Below are 27,979 nucleotides of genomic sequence, written 5' to 3' on the forward strand. Positions count from 1 at the left end.
ATTTGCATATGCCCCGCTCCCTTAGACGCAGATATGATATGATATATTTTCTGGTCCGCAATGGTGAAAATTGACTAGGACATCAGAGAGTGCTGCTACTTCCACATAAATACATGAATACGTGGAGTAACCCCCCATCATACATCCCACTCCCACCTACTAGTATGCAGAGGGTGAGGGGCAGCCCCACAGAAACCCGATGAATCACACACACCTGAGGAGGCAAACAGGAAGAGCAGTAGAAGTTGTTTGGCAGCAACAGCAGCAGGAGCAGGTAGGAGACACAACACACACAGGTTAGTGTTTGGTGTTAATAGTTCATGTTTGGTGTTAACGGTTAGTGCTTGGTGTTAACGGTTAGTGTTTGGTGTTAACGGTTAGTGTTTGGTGTTAACGGTTAGTGTTTGGTGTTAACGGTTAGTGTTTGGTGTTAACGGTTAGTGTTTGGTGTTAACGGTTAGTGTTTGGTGTTAACGGTTAGTGTTTGGTGTTAACGGTTAGTCTTTGGTGTTAACGGTTAGTGTTTGGTGTTAACGGTTAGTGTTTGATGTTAACGGTTAGTGTGTGTGTAGAGGACAGTACAGTTCTCTCTGTTCCATACTGTCTGCTTATGCAACCCAAACCAGCTTTTAGAGAAGGGTGTGTATCGGTGTGACTGTGGAATGGGGAGGTGGATAGGGTATGCCACTGAAACTGCTATTTATAGTAATGCAGTAGTATAGTGGTAGTATTGCAGCCGTATAATAGTATAGTGTCAGCATAGTAGTATAGTGGTAGTATTGCAGCAGTATAGTGGTAGTAATGTAGTAGTGTAATAGTATAGTGCCAGCATAGTAGTATAGTGGTAGCATTGCAGCAGTATAGTGGTAGTAGTGTGGTAGTATAATAGTATAGTGTCGGCATAGGAGTATAGTGGTAGTATTGCAGCAGTATAGTGGTAGTATTGTGGTAGTATAATAGTATAGTGTCAGCACAGTAGTATAGTGGTAGTATTGCAGCAGTATAGTGGTAGTAATGTAATAGTGTAATAGTATAGTATCAGCATAGTAGTATAGTGGTAGCATTGCAGCAGTATAGTGGTAGTAGTGTGGTAGTATAATAGTATAGTGTCAGCATAGTAGTATAGTGGTAGTATTGCAGCATTACTGCAGCAGCGTTGTAGTAGTATAATAGTATAGTGTCAGCACAGTAGTATAGCGATGTGTTGTAGTATAGTGGTAGTGTTGTAGTATAGCGATGTGTTGTAGTATAGTGTCAGTGTAGTAGTATAGTGGTAGTGTTGTAGTATAGTGGTAGTGCTGTAGTATAGTGTCAGCGTAGTAGTATAGTGGTAATGTTGTAGTATAGTGGTAGTGTTGTAGTATAGCAGTAGTGTTGTTGTATAGTGGTAGTGCTGTAGTATAGTGTCAGTGTAGTAGTATAGTGGTAATGTTGTAGTATAGTGGTAGTGTTGTAGTATAGCAGTAGTGTTGTAGTATAGTGGTAGTGTTGTAGTATAGTGGTAGTGGTGTAGTATAGCAGTAGTGTTGTAGTATAGTGGTAGTGTTGTAGTATAGTGGTAGTGCTGTAGTATAGTGGTAGTGTTGTAGTGTAGTCATAGTGTTGTAGTATAGTGGTAGTGTTGTAGTATAGTGGTAGTGTTGTAGTATAGTGGTAGTGTAGCAGTTAAGTGGTAGTACTGTAGTATAGTGTCAGCATAGTAGTATAGTGATAGTGCTGTAGTATAGTGTCAGCGTAGTAGTATAGTGGTAGTGCTGTAGTATAGTGTCAGCGTAGTAGTATAGTGGTAGCGTTGTAGTATAGTGGTAGTGTTGTAGTATAGTGCTAGTGTTGTAGTATAGTGTTAGCATAGTAGTATAGTGGCAGTGTTGCAGTAGAGTGGTACTGTTGTAGTATAGTGGTAGTGTTGTAGTATAGTGGTAGTGCTGTAGTATAGTGGTAGTGCTGTAGCATAGTGGTCGTGTTGTAGTATAGTGGCAGTGTTGTAGTATAGTGGTAGTGTTGTAGTATAGTGGTAGTGTTGTAGTATAGTGGTAGTGTTGTAGTATAGTGGTGGTGTTGTACTATAGTGGTAGTGTTGTAGTGTAGTGGTTGTGTTGTGGTATTGTGGTAGTGTTTTAGTATAGTGGTAGTGCTGTAGTATAGTGGTAGTGGTGTAGTATAGTGGTAGTGCTGTAGTATAGTGTTAGTGCTGTAGTATACTGTCAGCGCAGTAGTATAGTGGTAGTGTTGTAGTGTAGTGGTAGTGTTGTAGTGTAGTGGTAGTGTTGTAGTATAGTGGTAGTGTTGTAGTGTAGTGGTAGTGCTGTAGTGTAGTCATAGTGTTGTAGTATAGTGGTAGTGCTGTAGTGTAGTGGTAGTGTTGTAGTGTAGTGGTAGTGCTGTAGTGTAGTGGTAGTGTTGTAGTATAGTGGTAGTGTTGTAGTATAGTGGTAGTGTTGTAGTATAGTGATAGTGTTGTAGTATAGTGGTAGTGTTGTAGTATAGTGGTAGTGTTGTAGTATAGTGGTAGTGCTGTAGTGTAGTGGTAGTGTTGTAGTATAGTGGTAGTGTTGTAGTGTAGTGGTAGTGCTGTAGTATAGTGGTAGTGCTGTAGTATAGTGGTAGTGTTTTAGTATACTGGTAGTGCTGTAGCATAGTGGTAGTGTTGTAGTATAGTGGCAGTGTTGTAGTATAGTGGTAGTGTTGTAGTATAGTGGTAGTGTTGTAGTATAGTGGTAGTGTTGTAGTATGGTGGTGGTGTTGTAGTATAGTGGTAGTGTTGTAGTGTAGTGGTTGTGTTGTGGTATTGTGGTAGTGTTGTAGTATAGTGGTAGTGCTGTAGTATAGTGGTAGTGGTGTAGTGTAGTGGTAGTGCTGTAGTATAGTGTTAGTGCTGTAGTATAGTGTCAGCGCAGTAGTATAGTGGTAGTGTTGTAGTGTAGTGGTAGTGTTGTAGTGTAGTGGTAGTGTTGTAGTATAGTGGTAGTGTTGTAGTGTAGTGGTAATGCTGTAGTAGAGTGTCAGCGTAGTAGTATAGTGTTAGTGTTGTAGTGTAGTGTTAGTGTTGTGGTGTAGTGGTAGTGTTGTAGTATTGTAGTGTAGTGGTAGTGTTGTAGTATAGTGGCAGTGTAGTAGTGTAGTGGTAGTGTTGTAGTATAGTGTCAGTATAATAGCATAGTGGCAGTATTTTAGTATAGTGTCAGTATAGTAGTATAGTGTTAGTGTTGTAGTATAGTGTCAGCATAGTAGTATAGTGTCAGCATAGTAGTATAGTGTTGGTATAATAGTATAGTGGTAGTGTTGTAGTATAGTGGTAGTGTTGTAGTATAGTCTCCGCATAGTAGCATAGTGGTAGTGTTGTAGTTTATTGGCAGTGTTGTAGTATAGTGGTGGTATTGTGGCATCGTGGCAGTGTTGTAGTATAGTGGTAGTATTGTGGTATAGTGGTAGTATCACAGTAGTATGGCGGTAGTATTTTAGGACAGTAGTAGTATTGTAGTAGAATAGTGTTAGTATTGTGGTTTATTAGCGGTAGTGTTGTAGTATAGTGGTGGCAATGTAGTAGAATAGTGGCAGTACCGTGGTATAGTGGTAGCAGGGAGTAGTATTGTGATCATATTGTAGTATACTGTTAGTATTGTAGCAGTATAGTGTAGATATTGCAGTATAGTGGTAGTTTCGTGGTAGTATAGCAGCAGTATTGTGGTAATATTGTAGTATAGTGGTAGTATAGGGGTAGTATTGTATTAAGTAAACGTAATAACGTCTTACAATTCATATCATCACCATTCATCCAATCAGCTTTCACATCATCACCATTCATCCAATCAGCTTTCACATCATCACCATTCAGCCAATCAGCTTTCACATCATCCCCATTTAACCAATCAGCTTTCACGTCATCACCATTCAGCCAATCAGCTTTCACATCATCACCATTCAGCCAATCAGCTTTCACATCATCACCATTCAGCCAATCAGGGACTGTTTCTGTTTGTTTTAGTTTCAGAGAGCCAACCAATCCAGGGGGGCCTTCACCTCTCCACCCTATCCCAGACCAGATCAGACCAGTCCAGATCAGAACCAGACCCAGACCAGAACGAAACCAGTTCAAACCAGACCAGACCAGTCCCGATCAAGTTGTTTAAGGCGTAGCGGACTGAGAGATGAGGGGTAGGGCTCTCTGACCCCGGACACTAACAAGGTGGTGTAACCTCCAACCCCTGTGGCTCCTCCGATGTTCTCCAGAAAGGACAGCCTTCCCTCCCCCAGCTTGGAAGACTCCTTCTTCCCCCTCTCCTCCACCTCCTCCCATTCTCTCTCTCTCGCTTATCCCTCCTCCAGTTCCTCCTCCTGCTGCCAGGGTGGGAGTGGCTCCATGGGGAAGGCGGGGTTAAAGGCAGAGCTGGAGGCGGGTCTAGAGACAGATCTGATCCTGGCTGCTGAGTTGGGCCAGGCTCTGTTGGAGAGGAATGTGGAGCTGGCCGAGGCACTGACACAGAGAGACAGACATGTAGAGGTGAGACAACTGACACAGACAGGTAGAGGAGAGACAACTGACACAGACAGGTAGAGGAGAGATAACTGACACAGACAGGTAGAGGAGAGACAACTGACACAGACAGGTAGAGGAGAGATAACTGACACAGACAGGTAGAGGAGAGACAACTGACACAGACAGGTAGAGGATAGACAACTGACACAGACAGGTAGAGGAGAGACAACTGACACAGACAGGTAGAGGAGCGATAACTGACACAGACAGGTAGAGGAGAGATAACTGACACAGACAGGTAGAGGATAGACAACTGATACAGACAGGTAGAGGAGAGACAACTGACACAGACAGGTAGAGGAGAGATAACTGACACAGACAGGTAGAGGAGAGATAACTGACACAGACAGGTAGAGGAGAGACAACTGACACAGACAGGTAGAGGTGAGACAACTGACACAGACAGGTAGAGGATAGACAACTGACACAGACAGGTAGAGGAGAGACAACTGACACAGACAGGTAGAGGATAGACAACTGACACAGACAGGTAGAGGAGAGACAACTGCCACAGACAGGTAGAGGAGAGATAACTGACACAGACAGGTAGAGGAGAGACAACTGACACAGACAGGTAGAGGTGAGACAACTGACACAGACAGGTGGAGGAGAGACAACTGACACAGACAGGTAGAGGATAGATAACTGACACAGACAGGTAGAGGAGCGATAACTGACACAGACAGGTAGAGGAGAGATAACTGACACAGACAGGTAGAGGAGAGACAACTGACACAGACAGGTAGAGGTGAGACAACTGACACAGACAGGTAGAGGATAGACAACTGACACAGACAGGTAGAGGAGAGACAACTGACACAGACAGGTAGAGGATAGACAACTGACACAGACAGGTAGAGGAGAGACAACTGCCACAGACAGGTAGAGGAGAGATAACTGACACAGACAGGTAGAGGTGAGACAACTGACACAGACAGGTAGAGGAGAGACAACTGACACAGACAGGTAGAGGATAGATAACTGACACAGACAGGTAGAGGAGCGATAACTGACACAGACAGGTAGAGGAGAGTTAACTGACACAGACAGGTAGAGGAGAGATAACTGACACAGACAGGTAGAGGAGAGATAACTGACACATACAGGTAGAGGAGAGACAACTGACACAGACAGGTAGAGGAGAGACAACTGACACAGACAGGTAGAGGAGAGACAACTGACAGAGAGCAGACAACTGACACAGAGAGACAGACAGCTAAGAGAGAACCAGTGTTTTAGGAGCAACGATGTATAGATGTAGTGTTTTTTGTGGTTGTGTGTGTATGTGTGTGCATGTGTGTGTGTGTGTGTGTGTGGTTGTGTGTGTATGTGTGTGCATGTGTGTGCGTGTGTGGTTGTGTGTGTGTGTCAGGTCCTGCAGCAGGAGAAGCATGTTCTCCGGAGGAGATTGGAGGTATGTGAGCTGTCGTCACAACAGAGAGAGGCGGAGCTAACCTCTGAACTCTCCTCCTTACTGGCCGAGCTGGACCGACATCACAGCCGGGGGCAGGGCCAGAAGCGGGAGGAGAACACACAGCTGACTGAGCTGGCCAATCACAACCACCGCCTAGTGGAAGAGTTGGCAGAGGTACAGACAAACACACACATAGATGAGTTCCAGGCTGACTACATTGTAGACGCCTGCTAGATCTCAACTCCTGGAAAGGTGTTTAACCAGGGTGGCCACACCAGATCCAATGGAATAGTCGACGTTCGTCCAGGTCACAAGGACATTGGGAGATGTCTTCCAAAGCTTCAAACTGTGGCGTGGCACACAATTGGTTGATGCAATGCAACTTCTTCAATGTAGTCAGACAGGAACTCGACCACGGTCTGTGGAATGGAATGTAGACCAGCCAGCTGAATCAACCACACCTACATTAATCACACGTCAGACAGACAACACAATATAACTCGTTCTCGCCTCTCCTCCCTCTCTCCCTCCCTGTCCTCCCCCCTCACTCCTCTCTTCCCTCCCTCTCCCTCCGCTCCTCCCTCCCCCTCCCTCTCTGTCCTCCCCCCTCCCTCCTCTCCTCCCTCCCTGTCCTCCCCCCTCCCTCCCACCCTGTCCTCCCCACTCCCTCCTCTCCTCCCTCCCTGTCCTCCCCCCTCCCTCCTCTCCCCCCACCCTGTCCTCCCCCCTCCCTCCTCTCCTCCCTCCGTGTCCTCCCCCCTCCCTCCTCTCCTTCCTCCCTGTCCTCCCTCCCCCCTCCCTCCCTGTCCTCCCCCCTCCCTCCTCTCCTCCCTCCCTGTCCTCCCCCCTCCCCTCCCACCCTGTCCTCCCCACTCCCTCCTCTCCTCCCTCCCTGTCCTCCCCCCTCCCTCCTCTCCTTCCTCCCTGTCCTCCCCCCTCCCTCCTCTCCTCCCACCCTGTCACCCCTCCCTCCTCTCCTCCCTCCCTCCTCTCCTCCCTCCCTGTCCTCCCCCCTCCCCCCTCTCCTCCCTCCCTGTCCTCCCCCCTACCCCCTCTCCTCCCTCCCTCCCCCTCCCTCCCTGTCCTCCCCCTCCCCATCCTGTTCTACTCCCCCAGGCAGTGTCAGTAGAACACTCATTGCGTGTGGAACTCCGTTCACTCCGAGAAGAGATGGAAGACTCCTCCCTCAGCAAAACCATTAGTTCTACACAACTAGACAACACACAAGCAGAGGTACACACACACACACACACACGCGCACGCACACACACACACACACACACACACACACACACACACACACACACACATACACACACACACACACACACACACACACTCCTCCCTCTCTCCTCTCATCCCTCTCTCCTCTCCTCTTCAGAACAGGGTGTTGAAGGAGAGGCTGGGTAATATGGAGGAACAGTTGAGGCTGTGGCAGGAGGACTGTGATAGGCTGAGAGGAGAGAGGGAGAGGCAGAGAGACAGACTGACAGATCTACAGACCAATCTGAGAGAGAGAGAAGCCCAGGTGAGAACACAGGGGGTGGGTCTTGGAGGGACTGGGTTGATTGCTTAATTTGGATGTAGGTGGAGGGACATTGGGGATAGAGACAGGGAGTAGGGTGGGGGGGTGGGGGGGGCATTGGGGATAGAGACAGGGAGTAGGGTGGGGGTGGGGGGGGGGGGGGAGGAACTAACCCTGCTAACCCTAGCCTGTGTGTGTGTGTGTGTGTGTGTAGTTGGAGCAGGAACAGAGTGTGGTGTAGGGTGGGGGGGGGGGGGGGGGGGGGGGGATGGACATTGGGGATAGAGTCATGGAGTAGGGTGGGAGGGACATTGTGGATAGAGACAGGGAGTAGGGTGGGGGGGGGGGGGGGGGGGTGGGAGGAACTAACCCTGCTAACCCAAGCCTGTGTGTGTGTGTGTGTGTGTGTGTGTGTGTGTGTGTGTGTGTGTGTGTGTGTGTGTGTGTGTGTGTGTGTGTGTGTGTGTGTGTAGTTGGAGCAGGAACAGAGTGTGGTGTAGGGTGGGGGGGTGGGATGGACATTGGGGATAGAGTCAGGGAGTAGGGTGGGGGGGGGGGTGGGAGGGACATTGTGGATAAAGACAGGGAGTAGGGTGGGGGGTGTGAGGGACATTGGGGATAGAGACAGGAAGTAGGGTGGGGTGGTGGGGGGGGACATTGGGGATAGAGACATGGAGTAGGGTAGGGGGGTGACATTGGGGATAGAGACATGGAGTAGGGTGGGGGGTGGGAGGAACATTGGGGTAGAGACAGGGAGTAGGGTGGGGGGGAGTGGGAGGGACATTGGGATAGAGACAGGGAGTAGGATGGGGGGGTGGGGGGAGGGACATTGGGGATAGAGTCAGGGAGTAGGGTGGGGGGGGGGAACTAACCCTGCTAACCCAAGCCTGTGTGTGTGTGTGTGTGTGTGTGTGTGTGTGTGTGTGTGTGTGTGTGTGTGTGTGTGTGTGTGTGTGTGTGTGTGTGTGTGTGTGTGTGTGAGTGTGTGTGTGTGTGTAGTTGGAGCTGGAACAGAGTGTGGTGTTTGAGTTGCGGACACTGAGCCGTTCTCTAGAGCGGAGAGTCCAGAGGCTGGAAGAGGACACCAGTCTGGACGACACACACACTTACACACACCCTCTGTCCCTGCTCAGTGAGATACAGCAAACTCAGGTACTCACACACACCCTCTGTCCCTGCTCAGTGAGATACAGCAGACTCAGGTACTCACACACACCCTCTGTCCCTGCTCAGTGAGATACAGCAGACTAAGGTACTCACACACACCCTCTGTCCCTGCTCAGTGAGATACAGCAGACTCAGGTACTCACACACTTTCTGTCCCTGCTCAGTGAGATACAGCAGTCTCAGGTACTCACACACCCTCTGTCCCTGCTCAGTGAGATACAGCAGACTCAGGTACTCACACACACCCTCTGTCCCTGCTCAGTGAGATACAGCAGACTCAGGTACACACACACCCTCTGTCCCTGCTCAGTGAGATACAGCAGACTCAGGTACTCACACACCCTCTGTCCCCGCTCAGTGAGATACAGCAGACTCAGGTACTCGCACACCCTCTGTCCCTGCTCAGTGAGATACAGCAGACTCAGGTACTCACATACCCTCTGTCCCTGCTCAGTGAGATACAGCAGACTCAGGTACTCACACACCCCCCTTCTGTCCCTGCCCAGTGAGATACAGCAGACTCAGGTACTCACACACACCCTCTGTCCCTGCTCAGTGAGATACAGCAGACTCAGGTACTCGCACACCCTCTGTCCCTGCTCAGTGAGATACAGCTGACTCAGGTACTCACATACCCTCTGTCCCTGCTCAGTGAGATACAGCAGACTCAGGTACTCACACACCCTCTGTCCCTGCTCAGTGAGATACAGCAGACTCAGGTACTCACACACCCTCTGTCCCCGCTCAGTTAGATACAGCAGACTCAGGTACTCACACCCCCCCCCTTCTGTCCCTGCCCAGTGAGATACAGCAGACTCAGGTACTCACACACCCTCTGTCCCTGCTCAGTGAGATACAGCAGACTCAGGTACTCGCACACCCTCTGTCCCTGCTCAGTGAGATACAGCAGACTCAGGTACTCACACACCCTCTGTCCCTGCTCAGTGAGATACAGCAGACTCAGGTACTCACACACTTTCTGTCCCTGCTCAGTGAGGTACAGCAGACTCAGGTACTCACACACAACCCTCTGTCCCTGCTCAGTGAGATACAGCAGACTCAGGTACTCACACACCCTCTGTCCCTGCTCAGTGAGATACAGCAGACTCAGGTACTCACACACCCTCTGTCCCCGCTCAGTGAGATACAGCAGACTCAGGTACTCACACACCAGTGGAGGCTCCTGAGGGAAGGACGGCTCATAATAATGTCTGGAATGGAGAAAATGGAATGTCATCAAAAACATGGAAACCATGTATTTGACACCATTCAACTGATTCGGCTCCAGCCAATTCCACAAGCCTGTCCTCCCCAATTAAGGTGCCACCAACCTCCTTTGGCACACACACTAAAATACTAACAGCCTGTTTTCTGTACCGTTTTTAAAGACTGGAAAGCAGTGGAGTAATGCAGTGCTATATCACAGTTCACTGTAACAGACTTTTAAAGGTTATTCATGGTTGAGCCCACCGCACAGCGTTCATCATGAATGTCTAAGTTAAGGCCTTAAAAAAGGTTGTTGGCTGTATAGTGACTTGCACTATAGAGGGGTTAGCTGACAACGGCACGAAAACAATGCACTCTCTTCAAAGTCTGTAAGGTGTTGTGATTCTGGATGGCCACATAGCTAACAACAATGACAAGACCCTGCCATGTGGCCTGTTTCAGCTAGTATCATCTTGTTCTTGTTTTGACTGATTTCATAACAATATGCTAATATGGCTTATCGATAGCTAACCAATAACACTAAGGAGAGACAACAAGTGCTCATTGTACAAACATATGTATGTTTTCAACAAACATTTGAGACTAAATATGGTTTACATGTTGTCAACAGTTTAAGCCAACCCCGTCTGCATTGCCACATAGTTGCACCCGCCTCAGTTTTGTGGCTAAATAACCAACCCCTCTATAGCACAGCTAGGATGGAATCTCCGACACTTCTATAGCACAGCTAGGATGGAATCCCAGACCCCTCTATAGCACAGCTAGGATGGAATCCCAGACCCCTCTATAGCACAGCTAGGATGGAATCCCAGACCCCTCTATAGCACAGCTAGGATGGAATCCCAGACCCCTCTATAGCACAGCTAGGATGGAATCCCAGACCCCTCTATAGCACAGCTAGGATGGAATCCCAGACCCCTCTATAGCACAGCTAGGATGGAATCCGAGACCCCTCTATAGCACAGCTAGGATGGAATCCCAGACCCCTCTATAGCACAGCTAGGATGGAATCCCAGACCCCTCTATAGCACAGCTAGGATGGAATCCCAGACCCCTCTATAGCACAGCTAGGATGGAATCCCAGACCCCTCTATAGCACAGCTAGGATGGAATCTCGAGCTTATTTTGTACTGTTGTTTTTATGACAGTGTGTGTTGTTCTTATGACAGTGCGTGTTGTTGTTGTTATGACAGTGTGTGTTGTTCTTATGACAGTGCGTGTTGTTGTTGTTATGACAGTGTGTGTTGTTGTTGTTATGCCTGTGTATGTTGTTGTTGTCATGACAGTTTGTACTGTTGTTGTTATGACAGTGTGTGTTTTGTTGTTATGACAGTGTGTATTGTCATTGGTGTTATGACAGTGTGTGTTGTTGCTATGACAATCTGTGTTGTTGTTGTTATGCCAGTGTATGTTGTTGTTGTTATGACAGTTTGTACTGTTGTTGTTATGACAGTGTGTGTTGTTGTTATGACAGTGTGGGTTTTGTTGCTATGATAGTGTGTATTGTCGTTGTTGTTATGACAGTGTGTGTTGTTGCTATGACAGTCTGTGTTGTTGCTATGACAGTGTGTTGTTGTTGTTATGACAGTGTGTCTTGTTATTGCTATGACAGTGTGTGTTGTTGTTGCTATGACAGTGTGTGTTGTTGTTATGACAGTGTGTATTGTTGTTGTTGCTATGACAGTGTGTGTTGTTGTTGTTGCTATGACAGTGTGTGTTGTTGTTATGGCAGTGTGTATTGTTGTTGTTGTTATGACAGTGTGTGTTGTTGCTATGCCAGTGTGAGTTGTTGTTGCTATGACAGTGTGTGTTGTTGTTGCTATGACGGTGTGTGTTGTTGTTATGACAGTGTGTGTTGTTGCTATCACAGTGTGTGTTGTTGTTGCTATGACAGTGTGTGTTGTTGTTATGACAGCGTGTGTTGTTGCTATGACAGTGTGTGTTGTTGTTGCTATGACAGTGTGTCGTGTTGTTGCTATGACAGTGTGTCTCGTTGTTGTTATGACAGTGTGTGTTGTTGTTGTTATGACAGTGTGTGTTGTTGCTATGACAGTGTGTCTTGTTGTTATGATAGTGTGTGTTGTTGCTATGACAGTGTGTGTTGTTGCTATGACAGTGTGTCGTGTTGTTGCTATGACAGTGTGTCTTGTTGTTATGATAGTGTGTGTTGTTCCTATGACAGTGTGTGTTGTTGCTATGACAGTGTTTGTTGTTGTTATGACAGTGTGTGTTGTTGTTATGGCAGTGTTTGTTGTTGTTATGACAGTGTGTGTTGTTATTACGACAGTGTGTGTTGTTGTTATGACAGTGTTTGTTGTTGTTATGACAGTGTGTGTTGTTGCTATGATAGTGTTTGTTGTTGTTATGACAGTGTGTGTTGTTGCTATGACAGTGTGTGTTGTTGCTATGACAGTATTTGTTGTTGTTATGACAGTGTGTGTTGTTGTTATGACAGTGTGTGTTGTTGTTATGACAGTGTGTGTTGTTGCTATGACAGTGTGTGTTGTTGCTATGACAGTGTGTGTTGTTGTTATGACAGTGCGTTGTTGCTATGACAGTGTGTCTTGTTGTCCAGGCTACAGAGACACTGTTGGCCCACTCTACCATCCTACAAGAGAAAGACCAGGAGATAGACACACTGAGAGAAAAGGTGAGTTAATACACACACACATGTAAAGGACATCACTCTGCTTGTATAGCGAGTACCACTTCCCCCTCTTTCGGCTCATGCCTTACACACCGCCCACCTTGACAACATTCCAACGGGTTGAGACTCCCAAAAGCTACCTCTTGCTATGTGGATATATACTAAGGTATTGGAAATTGTTTTAAAAAGGTCCTATCAGGGATAATTTTGCTATTTGATTTTGAAGACCACTACATGGAGCAACAGATAGTACTCCTAAAGGAAGTTTATTCTGTCTGTCCTTTATCAGAGCGATATAAGAAAGATCAGAAAACATATATATTTTTTTAGATATATTTAACCCCTAATTTTTTGTTACTAAAGTCTCAATATATACTGTACTTCCATTAGTTCTTTCAACTGGTACCTGGGGACATTCAAGCCTGTGGGCATCCTAGAGCAAAACAACCAATATGTACGTGTTTGTGAGAGTCTCACCTTTCCACAGTAGTTCATATTTGAATAGTTTGTAGGACAAACCGTTCAGAAGCTAAAAATAATTTTGTGAGAAGACCGATTTTCGGGATGTCTAATGGTCTGACAAACATCGCTCTAGCTCTGTCACCTTTCACCACAGATGTCTCATGGTCTGACAGACATCACTCTAGCTCTGTCACCTTTCACCACAGATGTCTCATGATCTGACAACCACCCTTCTAGCTCTGTCACCTTTCACCACAGATGTCTCATGGTCTGACAAACATCGCTCTAGCTGTCACCTTTCACCACAGATGTCTCATGGTCTGACAAACATCGCTCTAGCTGTCACCTTTCACCACAGATGTCTCATGGTCTTTCAGACATCGCTCTAGCTTTTTCACCACAGATGTCTCATGGTCTGACAGACATCGCTCTAGCTCTTTCACCACAGATGTCTCATGGTCTGACAGACATCGCTCTAGCTCTTTCACCACAGATGCGGAAGTGTGACATAGGCGGATATGGTGGATTGAGTCACATCCAATGAAAAATAACAGATACTGTGTCTCTATCTTAAATTGAAAGATTTTAATGGGGATTTTTTTCATTATACTAATTAGATTTCCGAGGACATCAACCTTAGGGGATTAATGGAAGCTTCTCTAATGTCAAACATGGAAAGTGTGGTGTACCACAGGGCAGCTCTCTAGGCCCTCTACTATTTTCTATTTTTACCAATGATCTGCCACTGGCATTAAAAAAAGCATGTGGGTTCATGTATGCTGATGATGCCACTAAGCACAAACCAGATGGGATGGCATATCACTGCAGGAATGCTGTGGTATCCATGCTGGTTAAGTGTGCCTTGATGGACTGTCGTTTATCTTTGCTTATTTAAGCTTATTTAAGTGTGTAATGCTGTCATCATGGCAAAGGGTGGCTACTTTGAAGAATCTCAAATATAAATTATGTTTTTATTTGTTTAACACTTTTTACATGATTCCATGTGTTATTTCATAGTTTTGAAGTCTTCGCTATTATTCTACAATGTAGAAAATAGTAAAACATTTAAAACAGAAAAACACTTGAATGAGTAGGTGTGTCCAAACTTTTGACTGGCACTGTATGTAAATTGTAGTCTTTTGTCTGTAATGTATTTTTAGTTTAATGTTGGAGCCAGGTAAGACTCGCTGTCGCCATTGGCGACAACTATTGAGGATCCTAATAAATCAAATAAAAAACACACTAACCTCCAACACACCTCTCTCAAACACACTAACCTCTCTCTAACACACTAACCTCTCTCGAACCTCTCTCGAACCTCTCTTGAACCTCTCTCTATAACACACTAACCTCTCTCTAATCTCTCTCTAATACACTAACCTCTCTCTAACACACTAACTTCTCTCTAACCTCTCTCTAACACACAAACCTCTCTCTAACCTCTCTCTAACACACTAACCTCTCCCTAACCTCTCTCTAACACACAAACCTCTCTCTAACCTCTCTCTAACCTCTCTCTAACACACTAACCTCTCTCTAACCTCTCTCTAACACAGAAACCTCTCTCTAACCTCTCTCTAACACACTAACCTCTCCCTAACCTCTCTCTAACACACAAACCTCTCTCTAACCTCTCTCTAACACACTAACCTCTCTCTAACCTCTCTCTAACACACTAACTTCTCTCTAACCTCTCTCTAACACACTAACCTCTCTCTAACCTCTCTCTAACACACAAACCTCTCTCTAACCTCTCTCTAACACACTAACCTCTCTCTACCTCTCTCTAACACACAAATCTCTCTCTAACACACTAACCTCTCGCTAACCTTTCTCTAACACACAAACCTCTCTGTAACACACTAACCTCTCTCTAACCTCTCTCTAACTTATAACCTCTCTCTAACCTCTCTCTAACACACTAACCTCTCTCTAACACACTAACCTCTCTCTAAACTCTCTCTAACACACAAACCTCTCTCTAACACACTAACCTCTCGCTAACCTCTCTTTAACAAACTAACCTCTCTCTAACCTCTCTCTAACACACTAACCTCTCTCTAACCTCTCTCTAACACACTAACCTCTCTCTAACCTCTCTCTAACCTCTCTCTCTTGTTCTCCTCAGCTATGCTCCAGAGAGGCGGAGCTTGATTCTCTGAGGGAGGAGCTACAGCCATTCAGGAGCTGTCAAGGAAAACCCAGCTACAGGTACACCCGTATGCACTCACACACACTTACACACACACACACACACACACACACACACACACACACACACACACACACTCACACACTCACACACACTTACACGCACTCACACACACACACTCACACTCACACTCACACACACACACTCACACTCAGGCTGGTAATGTGAGCCATTACCAGCCTTTCAAAGGACTTCATGTCTACAGACGTGAGTGCTACGGGTCGGTAGTCATTTAGGCAGGTTACCTTGGTGTTCTTGGGCACAGGGTTGGTATTACAGACTCAAACAGGGACAGGTTGGTATTACAGACTCAGACAGGGACAGGTTGGTATTACAGACAGGGACAGGTTGGTACTACAGACTCAGACAGGGACAGATTGATATTACAGACTCAGACAGGAACAGGTTGGTACTACAGACAGGGACAGGTTGGTACTATAGACTCAGACAGGGACAGGTTGGTACTACAGACTCAGACAGGGACAGGTTGGTATTACAGACTCAGACAGGGACAGATTGGTACTACAGACTCAGACAGGGACAGGTTGGTATTACAGACTCAGACAGGGACAGGTTGGTATTACAGACTCAGACAGGGACAGGTTGGTACTGCAGACAGGGACAGGTTGGTATTACAGACTCAGACAGGGACAGGTTGGTATTACAGACTCAGACAGGGACAGGTTGGTATTACAGACTCAGACAGGGACAGGTTGGTATTACAGACTCAGACAGGGACAGGTTGGTACTACAGACATGGACAGGTTGGTACTACAGACTCAGACAGGGACAGGTTGGTACTACAGACAGGGACAGGTTGGTATTACAGACAGGGACAGGTTGGTATTACAGACTCAGACAGGGACAGGTTGGTACTACATACTCAGACAGGGACAGGTTGGTATTACAGACTCAGACAGGGACAGGTTGGTATTACAGACTCAGACAGGGACAGGTTGGTATTACAGACTCAGACAGGGACAGGTTGGTACTACAGACATGGACAGGTTGGTACTACAGACTCAGACAGGGACAGGTTGGTACTACAGACAGGGACAGGTTGGTACTACAGACAGGGACAGGTTGGTATTACAGACTCAGACAGGGACAGGTTGGTACTACATACTCAAACAGGGACAGGTTGGTATTACAGACTCAGACAGGGACAGGTTGGTACTACAGACTCAGACAGGGACAGGTTGGTACTACAGACTCAGACAGGGACAGGTTGGTATTACAGACTCAGACAGGGACAGGTTGGTACTACAGACAGGGACAGGTTGGTATTACAGACTCAGACAGGGACAGGTTGATATTACAGACTCAGACAGGGACAGGTTGGTATTACAGACTCAGACAGGGACAGGTTGGTATTACAGACTCAAACAGGGACAGGTTGATATTACAGACTCAGACAGGGACAGGTTGGTATTACAGACTCAGACAGGGACAGGTTGGTACTACAGACTCAGACAGGGATAGGTTGGTATTACAGACAGGGACAGGGACAGATTGGTACTACAGACTCAGACAGGGACAGGTTGGTATTACAGACTCAGACAGGGACAGGTTGGTATTACAGACTCAGACAGGGACAGGTTGGTACTGCAGACAGGGAGAGGTTGGTATTACAGACTCAGACAGGGACAGGTTGGTATTACAGACTCAGACAGGGACAGGTTGGTATTACAGACTCAGACAGGGACAGGTTGGTATTACAGACTCAGACAGGGACAGGTTGGTACTACAGACATGGACAGGTTGGTACTACAGACTCAGACAGGGACAGGTTGGTACTACAGACAGGGACAGGTTGGTATTACAGACAGGGACAGGTTGGTATTACAGACTCAGACAGGGACAGGTTGGTACTACATACTCAGACAGGGACAGGTTGGTACTACAGACAGGGACAGGTTGGTATTACAGACTCAGACAGGGACAGGTTGGTACTACAGACTCAGACAGGGACAGGTTGATATTACAGACTCAGACAGGGACAGGTTGGTACTACAGACATGGACAGGTTGGTACTACAGACTCAGACAGGGACAGGTTGGTACTACAGACAGGGACAGGTTGGTATTACAGACAGGGACAGGTTGGTATTACAGACTCAGACAGGGACAGGTTGGTACTACATACTCAGACAGGGACAGGTTGGTACTACAGACAGGGACAGGTTGGTATTACAGACTCAGACAGGGACAGGTTGGTACTACAGACTCAGACAGGGACAGGTTGATATTACAGACTCAGACAGGGACAGGTTGGTATTACAAACTCAGACAGGGACAGGTTGGTATTACAGACTCAAACAGGGACAGGTTGATATTACAGACTCAGACAGGGACAGGTTGGTATTACAGACTCAGACAGGGACAGGTTGGTACTACAGACAGGGACAGGTTGGTACTACAGACTCAGACAGGGATAGGTTGGTATTAAAGACAGGGACAGGTTGAAAATGTCAGTGAAGACACCTGCCAGATGGTCAACGTGCTCTCAGTTCGTGTCCTGGTCATCCGTCTTGTTCTGTGGTCTTGTGAACGTTGACGTTCCTCACATCGGCTACGGAGAGCGTGACCACACAGTCGTCTAGAATACACACAACCTGTTATTTACCTTACCTCCTCACGCCATTTGCACACACTGTATATAGACTTTCTTTTATTCTACTGTATTATAGACTGTACGCTTGTTTATTCCATGTGTAACTCTGTGTTGTTGTTTGTGTTGCGCTGCTTTGCTTTATCTTGACCAGGTCACAGTTGTAAAATGAGAACTTGTTCTCAATTGGCCTACCAGGTTAAATAATGGGTAAATAAAATTAAATACCGTAGGCCTACTGTAATCATATAAAACACATACTGTAGTCCTATTGTAGTCATAAAACCCATGCTGTTGTCCTACTGTAATTATATAGAATGCATACTGTATTTCCTACTGTAATCATATAAAACAAATACTGTAGGCCTACTGTAATCTTATAGAACACATACTGTAGTCCTATTGTATTTCCTACTGTAATAATTTAGAGCACGTACTGTAGTCCTACTGTAATCATTTAGAACACATACCGTAGCCCTACTGTAATCATTTAGAACACATACTGTCAGCCTACTGTAATCATATAGAACACATACTGTAGGCCTAGTGTAATCATATAAAACACATACTGTAGTCCTACTGTATTTCCTACTGTAATCATGTAAAACACATACTGTAGTCCTACTGTAATCATGTAAAACACATACTGTTGGCCTACTGTAATCATATAAAACACATACTATAGTCCTAGTGTAATCATATAAAACACATACTGTAGTCCCACTGTAATCATGTAAAACACATACTCTAGGCCTACTGTAATCATATAGAACACATACTGTAATCATATAGAACACATACTGTAGTACTACTGTAATCATATAAACACATACTGTAGTCCTACTGTAATCATATAGAACACATATTGTAATCATGTATAACACATACTGTAGGCATACTGTAATCAAATAGAACACATACTGTAGGCCTACTGTAATCATATATAAACACATACTGTAGTCCTACTGTAATCATATAGAACACATACTGTAGTCCTACTGTAATCATATAAACACATACTGTAGTCCTACTGTAATCATATAGAACACATACTGTAGTCCTACTGTAATCATATAGAACACATACTGTAGTCCTACTGTAATCATATAAACACATACTGTAGTCCTACTGTAAACATTTAGAACACATACTGTAATCATATAGAACACATACTGTAGTCCTACTGTAATCTTCTAGAACACATACTATAATCATATAAAACACATACTATAGTCCTACTGAAATCTTCCAGAACACATACCGTAGTCCTACTGTAATCTTCTAGAACACACACTGTAATCATATAGAACACATACTGTAGGCCTACTGTAATCTTCTAGAACACATACTGTAATCATATAAACTCACTCCAAGATCGCATAGCAGTTCAGACGTCTTTTGTCCTCGTCTTGTCGTGTCCTGTATATATATATATTTACAACTTTTTTCACATACATTTTATTTTTATTTTCCATCAACTCATCTTCTAAACACTCTCCTGCAACCAGCCTCACCAATTTATATTTATAAAAAAGTATTATTTACCTCAGATCTGTAATCCTCCAAGAAGCTAGCCAGAAACTCCAAGAAGCTAGCCAGAAACTAGCCAGAAGCTAGCCAGAAACTAGCCAGAAGCCAGCCAGGAGCTAGCCCAGAAGCTAATCCAGAAGCTAATCAGAAGCTAGTTAGCTTCTTTACTGGCAAATCGTTAGTATTCAGCTAACCACGGTTTGTGGTCATCAGCTATCCTTTAGCTCGAAAATCTATCGCCAGTTTTGTACGGCGCAGCGCGGCTCGGAACATACCGGACCAATTTTTCTCTCCATGTCCCTGGATTTCAACTGCTCTCTGGACATTCATACCCGGATATCACAGCTAGCTAGCTGCTATCCGTGTGACAGTCGGCTTTCGTCGATTCCGGAGCAAACATCGATTGTTCCGGTGCTAGCCAGCTCCGCCAATCACTCCTGAGTTCCATCATTCACTCCTGGGCTGCAGTCACCTATCCGGACCCGTTTTACTGCCTACGCGGAGCCCCACCGGGCCTTCACAACTGGACTGCCGACGTCATCTACCTGAAGGAGATCCGGCTGGCTCCTCCGTCGCGACGTTACCTGAACGCCCATCTGCGGCCCGCTAACCGTTAGCTGTCTTACCGGCTGCTATCTGAATAGACAATCGGACAATTTATTTATTTTTATTATTATTATGTTTTCTTCTCGGGCCTCTATAACTATATCTATTGTTCTTATTTTTGTTGTTGTTGTGTGATTTGGATTAATCCCCTCTACCACACGGAACCCCACTAATCTACTGACCGAACGCAAGAGGTGGCTAACAACAGACCTCCATCCTATGCTAGCTTGCTACCGATGGCCTGGCTAGCTGTCTAAATCGCCGTGACCCTCAACCAACCTCTCCACTCACTGGACCCTTTTGATCACTCGACTAAGCATGCCTCTCCTTAATGTCAATATGTCTTGTCCATTGCTGTTCTGGTTAGTGTTTATTGGCTTATTTCACTGTGGAGCCTCTAGTCCTGCTCACTATACCTTATCCAACCTATTAGTTCCACCACCCACACATGCAATGACATCTCCTGGTTTCAATGATGTTTCTAGAGACAATATCTCTCTCTTCATCACTCAATACCTAGGTTTACCTCCACTGTATTCACATCCCACCTTACCTTTGTCTGTACATTATACCTTGGTGCTATTTTATCGCCCCCAGAAACCTCCTTTTACTCTCTGTTCCAGACGTTCTAGACGACCAATTCTTATTGCTTTTAGCCGCACCCTTATTCTACTCCTCCTATGTTCCTCTGGCGATGTAGAGGTGAATCCAGGCCCTGCAGTGCCTAGCTCCACTCCTATTCCCCAGGCGCTCTCTTTTGATGACTTCTGTAACCGTAATAGCCTTGGTTTCATGCATGTTAACATTAGAAGCCTCCTCCCTAAGTTTGTTCTATTCACTGCTTTAGCACACTCTGCCAACCCGGATGTTCTAGCTGTGTCTGAATCCTGGCTTAGGAAGACCACCAAAAATTCAGACATTTTAATTCCAAACTACAACATTTTCAGACAAGATAGAACTGCCAAAGGGGGCGGTGTTGCAATCTACTGCAAAGATAGCGAGCAGATTTCTGTCCTACTATCCAGGTCTGTACCCAAACAATTTGAACTTCTACTTTTAAAAATCCACCTCTCTAAAAACAAGTCTCTCATCATTGCCGCCTGCTATAGACCACCCTCTGCCCCCAGCTGTGCTCTGGACACCATATGTGAACTGATTGCCCCCCATCTATCTTCAGAGCTCGTGCTGCTAGGCGACCTAAACTGGAACATGCTTAACACCCCAGCCATCCTACAATCTAAACTTGATGCCCTCAATCTCACACAAATTATCAATGAACCTACCAGGTACCTCCCCAAAGCCTTAAACACGGGCACCCTCATAGATATCATCCTAACCAACTTCCCCTCTAAATACACCTCTGCTGTCTTCAACCAAGATCTCAGCGATCACTGCCTCATTGCCTGCATCCGTAATGGGTCAGCGGTCAAACGACCTCCTCTCATCACTGTAAAACGCTCCCTGAAACACTTCAGCGAGCAGGCCTTTCTAATCGACCTGGCCGGGGTATCCTGGAAGGATATTGACCTCATCCCGTCAGTAGAGGATGCCTGGATATTTTTTTTAAATGCCTTCCTAACCATCTTAAATAAACATGCCCCATTCAAGAAATTTAGAACCAGGAACAGATATAGCCCTTGGTTCTCCCCAGACCTGACTGCCCTTAACCAACACAAAAACATCCTATGGCATTCTGCATTAGCATCGAACAGCCCCCGTGATATGCAGCTGTTCAGGGAAGCTAGAAACCATTATACACAGGCAGTTAGAAAAGCCAAGGCTAGCTTTTTCAAGCAGAAATTTGCTTCTTGCAACACTAACTCAAAAAAGTTCTGGGACACTGTAAAGTCCATGGAGAATAAGAACACCTCCTCCCAGCTGCCCACTGCACTGAAGATAGGAAACACTGTCACCACTGATAAATCCACCATAATTGAACATTTCAATAATCATTTTTCTACTGCTGGCCATGCTTTCCACCTGGCTACTCCTACCCCTGTCAACAGCACTGCACCCCCAACAGCAACTCGCCCAAGCCTTCCCCATTTCTCCTTCTCCCAAATTCATTCAGCTGATGTTCTGAAAGAGCTGCAAAATCTGGACCCCTACAAATCAGCCGGGCTAGACAATCTGGACCCTTTCTTTCTAAAATTATCTGCCGAAATTGTTGCCACCCCTATTACTAGCCTGTTCAACCTCTCTATCGTGTCGTCTGAGATTCCCAAAGATTGGAAAGCAGCTGCGGTCATCCCCCTCTTCAAAGGGGGTGACACTCTTGACCCAAACTGCTACAGACCTATATCTATCCTACCATGCCTTTCTAAGGTCTTCGAAAGCCAAGTCAACAAACAGATTACCGACCATTTCGAATCTCACCATACCTTCTCTGCTATGCAATCTGGTTTCAGAGCTGGTCATGGGTGCACCTCAGCCACGCTCAAGGTCCTAAACGATATCTTAACCGCCATCGATAAGAAACATTACTGTGCAGCCGTATTCATTGATCTGGCCAAGGCTTTCGACTCTGTCAATCACCACATCCTCATCGGCAGACTCAACAGCCTTGGTTTCTCAAATGATTGCCTCGCCTGGTTCACCAACTACTTCTCTGATAGAGTTCAGTGTGTCAAATCGGAGGGTCTGTTGTCCGGACCTCTGGCAGTCTCTATGGGGGTGCCACAGGGTTCAATTCTTGGACCGACTCTCTTCTCTGTATACATCAATGAGGTCGCTCTTGCTGCTGGTGAGTCTCTGATCCACCTCTACGCAGACGACACCATTCTGTATACTTCCGGCCCTTCTTTGGACACTGTGTTAACAACCCTCCAGGCAAGCTTCAATGCCATACAACTCTCCTTCCGTGGCCTCCAATTGCTCTTAAATACAAGTAAAACTAAATGCATGCTCTTCAACCGATCGCTACCTGCACCTACCCGCCTGTCCAACATCACTACTCTGGACGGCTCTGACTTAGAATACGTGGACAACTACAAATACTTAGGTGTCTGGTTAGACTGTAAACTCTCCTTCCAGACCCATATCAAACATCTCCAATCCAAAGTTAAATCTAGAATTGGCTTCCTATTTCGCAACAAAGCATCCTTCACTCATGCTGCCAAACATACCCTTGTAAAACTGACCATCCTACCAATCCTCGACTTTGGCGATGTCATTTACAAAATAGCCTCCAATACCCTACTCAACAAATTGGATGCAGTCTATCACAGTGCAATCCGTTTTGTCACCAAAGCCCCATATACTACCCACCATTGCGACCTGTACGCTCTCGTTGGCTGGCCCTCGCTTCATACTCGTCGCCAAACCCACTGGCTCCATGTCATCTACAAGACCCTGCTAGGTAAAGTCCCCCCTTATCTCAGCTCGCTGGTCACCATAGCATCTCCCACCTGTAGCACACGCTCCAGCAGGTATATCTCTCTAGTCACCCCCAAAACCAATTCTTTCTTTGGCCGCCTCTCTTTCCAGTTCTCTGCTGCCAATGACTGGAACGAACTACAAAAATCTCTGAAACTGGAAACACTTATCTCCCTCACTAGCTTTAAGCACCAACTGTCAGAGCAGCTCACAGATTACTGCACCTGTACATAGCCCACCTATAATTTAGCCCAAACAACTACCTCTTTCCCAACTGTATTTAATTAATTAATTTATTTTGCTCCTTTGCACCCCATTATTTTTATTTCTACTTTGCACATTCTTCCATTGCAAAACTACCATTCCAGTGTTTTACTTGCTATATTGTATTTACCTTGCCACCATGGCCTTTTTTGCCTTTACCTCCCTTCTCACCTCATTTGCTCACATTGTATATAGACTTGTTTATACTGTATTATTGACTGTATGTTTGTTTAACTCCATGTGCAACTCTGTGTCGTTGTATCTGTCGAACTGCTTTGCTTTATCTTGGCCAGGTCGCAATTGTAAATTGTAAATCTCAACTTGCCTACCTGGTTAAATAAAGGTAAAATATATATTTTTTTTTTAAATTAACACATACTGTAGGCCTACTGTAATATTCTAGAACACATACTGTAGTCCTACTGTAATCTTCTAGAACACATACTGTAATCATATAGATCACATACTGTAGGCCTACTGTAAGTCCAGAGATATGAGACTAGAGACGATGAGGAACCGGTAGTGGCTCCAGACAGTGCTTTGAAAGGCTGGTTGATCTCCCCCTCCAGGATGGAGAAGCTGTCTTGGTTAAAGTACAGGGATTCTAGTGGGGGGATATTGGTAGCACACAGGAGGACATTTGTCTCTGTTGTCCAGGGATTCTAGTGGGGGGATATTGGTAGCACACAGGAGGACATTTGTCTCTGTTGTCCAGGGATTCTAGTGGGGGGATATTGGTAGCACACAGGAGGAAATTTTTCTCTGTTGTACAGGGATTCTAGTGGGGGGATAGAGGTAGCACACAGGAGGACATTTGTCTCTGTTGAACAGGGATTCTAGTGGGGGGGATATAGGTAGCACACAGGAGGACATTTTTCTCTGTTGTGATCATTTCATTTGGAATTTCTAGCCAAATATAAACTGTTCCTGTTTTGATTAATTTAATAGAGTGAGTTATGTATGCTCTATACCAAATTATGATACCCCCTGAGTCCCTTCCCTGTTTCACACCTGGTAGTTTAGTGGATGGGACTACCAGCTCTCTGTAACCTAGAGGGCAACCAGTGTGTCCATCTCCTCTATACCATGTTTCACACCTGGTAGTGTGGTGGATGGGACTACCAGCTCTCTGTAACCTAGAGGGTAACCAGTGGGTCCATCTCCTCTATACCACCCACCTGGTAGTGTGGTGGATGGGACTACCAGCTCTCTGTAACCTAGAGGGTAACCAGTGGGTCCATCTCCTCTATACCATGTTTCACACCTGGTAGTGTGGTGGATTTGACTACCAGCTCTCTGTAACCTAGAGGGCAACCAGTGGGTCCATCTCCTCTATACCACCCACCTGGTAGTTTGGTGGATGGGACTACCAGCTCTCTGTAACCTAGAGGGCAACCAGTGGGTCCATCTCCTCTATACCACCCACCTGGTAGTGTGGTGGATGGGACTACCAGCTCTCTGTAACCTAGAGGGCAACCAGTGGGTCCATCTCCTCTATACCACCCACCTGGTAGTGTGGTGGATGGGACTACCAGCTCTCTGTAACCTAGAGGGAAACCAGTGGGTCCATCTCCTCTATACCACCCACCTGGTAGTGTGGTGGATGGGACTACCAGCTCTCTGTAACCTAGAGGGAAACCAGTGGGTCCATCTCCTCTATACCACCCACCTGGTAGTGTGGTGGATGGGACTACCAGCTCTCTGTAACCTAGAGGACAACCAGTGGGTCCATCTCCTCTATACCATGTTTCACACCTGGTAGTTTGGTGGATGGGACTACCAGCTCTCTGTAACCCAGAGGACAACCAGTGGGTCCATCTCCTCTATACCATGTTTCACACCTGGTAGTTTGGTGGATGGGACTACCAGCTCTCTGTAACCCAGAGGACAACCAGTGGGTCCATCTCCTCTATACCTCCCACCTGGTAGTGTGGTGGATGGGACTACCAGCTCTCTGTAACCTAGAGGGCAACCAGTGGGTCCATCTCCTCTATACCACCCACCTGGTAGTGTGGTGGATGGGACTACCAGCTCTCTGTAACCTAGAGGGTAACCAGTGGGTCTGTCTCCTCTATACCACCCACCTGGTAGTGTGGTGGATGGGACTACCAGCTCTCTGTAACCTAGAGGGTAACCAGTGGGTCCATCTCCTCTATACCACCCACCTGGTAGTGTGGTGGATGGGACTACCATCTCTCTGTAACCTAGAGGGCAACCAGTGGGTCCATCTCCTCTATACCATGTTTCACACCTGGTAGTTTGGTGGATTGGACTACCAGTTCTCTGTAACCTAGGGGGAAACCAGTGGGTTCGTCTCCTCTATACCATGTTTCACACCTGGTAGTGTGGTGGATGGGACTACCAGCTCTCTGTAACTAGGGGGAACCAGTGGGTCCATCTCCTCTATACCACCCACCTGGTAGCCTGTTTGCCCTCTCACTACCTGGGCATATGTGTGACTTCCATGTTGGGGCCCTCTTTGCTGGGGAGGGGGTGGGCAGGAGGCATGGGGTGGGCAGGAGGGGCATAGGTCTGATCTGAGGGGGCATAAATGGGGTGTGGGCATGGTTGACTTGGGGGATTGTTGATTGTTTGGGGTGGGGGTGTGCATGTGGCTGATGGTGTTGTGGTCTGGATGTGAGTCCTCTCGGCGTGGGTCCTCTATGTGTAGGTCCAGGGTGGGGTCCCGCAGGTCTGGGAGAGTGTCTCGCTGGTCTGGGCGGGGTGTTTATTGATCTGTTTCTCCTGTGTGAAGTGTTGGGGCTACGTTTGAGAGCGATGTCCTTTAGAGTCCGGGCAAAGGTGGGCACTGCTGCCTTGTAGAGGTGGACCTGGTCATAGAGGCTGTTCAAGTTCAGGGTGGAGTGGTGGGCCAGGAAAACATTTGGTTTTGAAGATCTCTCTCTCTCTCTGTGTGTGTAGCTCCCTGGAGAGCGAGGTGTGTACGGTGCGAGCGGAGAGAGACAGTCTGACCCAGCAGCTGCTGAACACCATTCAACACAAGGTGGTGCTGTCGCAGGAGGTCGACGCATGGCAGGTGGGTCTGGGGGGTGACGGTGGACTTGTTTTCTCAGACTGACAGTTACAGTACAAAGAAGAAAACATTTCAATTTACTATTTTATTTTATCGACCTCTCTTCCCCACTTTCAACCCCTTCTATCGCTCTCTCTCGCTCTCTCCCCTCCTTCTCCCACTCCCTCCCTCTCTCCTCCCTCTCTCTCTCCCTACCTCTCTCTCCCCCCTCCCTCTCGCTCTCTCCTACACTCTCGCTCTCTTCCCCCCCTCTTGGCCTCTTCCCCCTCACTCTCCTCTCCCCCTCTCGCTCTCTCCACTCCACTCTGCTCTCTCTCCCTTCTCTCTCTCTCCTCTCGCTCTCCCCCTTCTCTCTCTCCCGCTCCCCCCTCTCTCTCTCTTTCTTTCAGGAGGACATGCGGCAGCTGATAAGTCAGCAGGTGCAACAGCAGGCAGAGGAGAAAGAGAGAGAAAAGGAACGAGAGAAAGAGAGCAAGAGGAAGGGGCTGCAGAGAACCCGGTCCATGAGAGTCAGAGGAGAGAGAGGGAAAGGAGGATTCTTCTCTTCTCTCTTTAAAGGGGATGAATAGAGAGATGGAGGGACAGAGAAACGGGGGAGAGGGGGAAAGAGAGGACAGGTATTTGATGTAAATATTGAAATATAGATCACATGGTTAAACATTAAGATATTTAGTTTATACTGTAATGTTTTACACATTCGAAAGTCTTTCAGCCTATCACACAATGTTATGCAAATTAGTTCCTGTATGTGAGGATACTGGGGGTAGTTTTTGGTGAGGCATTTGTGCAGCGGGTCAATGCTGGTGTGCACTGTCTGTGTTCATCCAAATAAATTATAACTTGATTATTTTATGGGAAATCAGTGTCCTAGACTGTTTACGCTAGTCAACAAACTACATGCGCCTGTTGGTGGCCTTACAGGCTCATTACAATACTATACCACGCCCATGTAATGTTGAGAATGTTCTACTGTGTATATTTAGAATGTTTTCCTGTGCATATTTAGAATGTTCTACTGTGTATATTTAGAATGTTCTACTGTGTCTATTTAGAATGTTCTACTGTGTATATTTAGAATGTTCTACTGTGTATATTTAGAATGTTCTACTGTGTATAATTAGAATGTTCTACTGTGTATATTTAGAATGTTCTCCTGTGTCTATTTAGAATGTTCTACTGTGTATATTTAGAATGTTCTACTGTGTATATTTAGAATGTTCTACTGTGTATATACAGTGCCTTGCAAAATGATTCAGCCCTTTATGGATTTATGACAATGAAATACATTTTTTCATCCCACATTTTCATAACACAATAAAATATGAAGAAATCCAAGGGGTCTGAAAACATTATGCAAGGAGCTGTATAT

At 46.2% G+C, this 27,979-nt stretch overlaps 1 protein-coding gene across 5 annotated transcripts; it reads left to right on the forward strand.

Moving 5' to 3' along the window:
- Nucleotides 1-6: 6 nt before the first annotated feature.
- On the forward strand, nt 7-27,967 carry bicdl2 (BICD family like cargo adaptor 2). Of its 5 annotated transcripts, none has more exons than XM_036968076.1 (10): nt 7-296; nt 3,986-4,501; nt 5,910-6,125; nt 7,068-7,184; nt 7,333-7,479; nt 8,476-8,628; nt 12,446-12,520; nt 15,108-15,190; nt 26,499-26,613; nt 27,000-27,967. In XM_036968076.1, the coding sequence occupies exons 2-10, from the start codon at nt 4,220-4,222 to the stop codon at nt 27,177-27,179; spliced, it is 1,368 nt and encodes a 455-aa protein (XP_036823971.1). In that variant the 5' UTR covers nt 7-296; nt 3,986-4,219; the 3' UTR covers nt 27,180-27,967. The 5 variants fall into 5 exon arrangements, with proteins under 5 accessions (XP_036823971.1, XP_036823972.1, XP_036823973.1 ...); XM_036968077.1 differs by having other exon boundaries at nt 7-274; XM_036968078.1 differs by lacking the exon at nt 12,446-12,520.
- Nucleotides 27,968-27,979: the final 12 nt, after the last annotated feature.

This window comes from Oncorhynchus mykiss, chromosome Y (assembly GCF_013265735.2).
Source record: "Oncorhynchus mykiss isolate Arlee chromosome Y, USDA_OmykA_1.1, whole genome shotgun sequence".
NCBI lineage: Eukaryota > Metazoa > Chordata > Actinopteri > Salmoniformes > Salmonidae > Oncorhynchus > Oncorhynchus mykiss.

What these genes read in the sequence shown, in the direction of transcription:
- bicdl2 (XM_036968076.1), top strand. Translation starts at nt 4,220, where the DNA reads ATGTTCTCCAGAAAGGACAGCCTTCCCTCCCCCAGCTTGGAAGACTCC. An exon ending in AGAGAGACAGACATGTAGAG is followed by an intron (nt 4,502 to 5,909) that starts GTGAGACAACTG and finishes TGTGTGTGTCAG; the next exon opens with GTCCTGCAGCAGGAGAAGCA. An exon ending in TGAGAGAGAGAGAAGCCCAG is followed by an intron (nt 7,480 to 8,475) that starts GTGAGAACACAG and finishes GTGTGTGTGTAG; the next exon opens with TTGGAGCTGGAACAGAGTGT.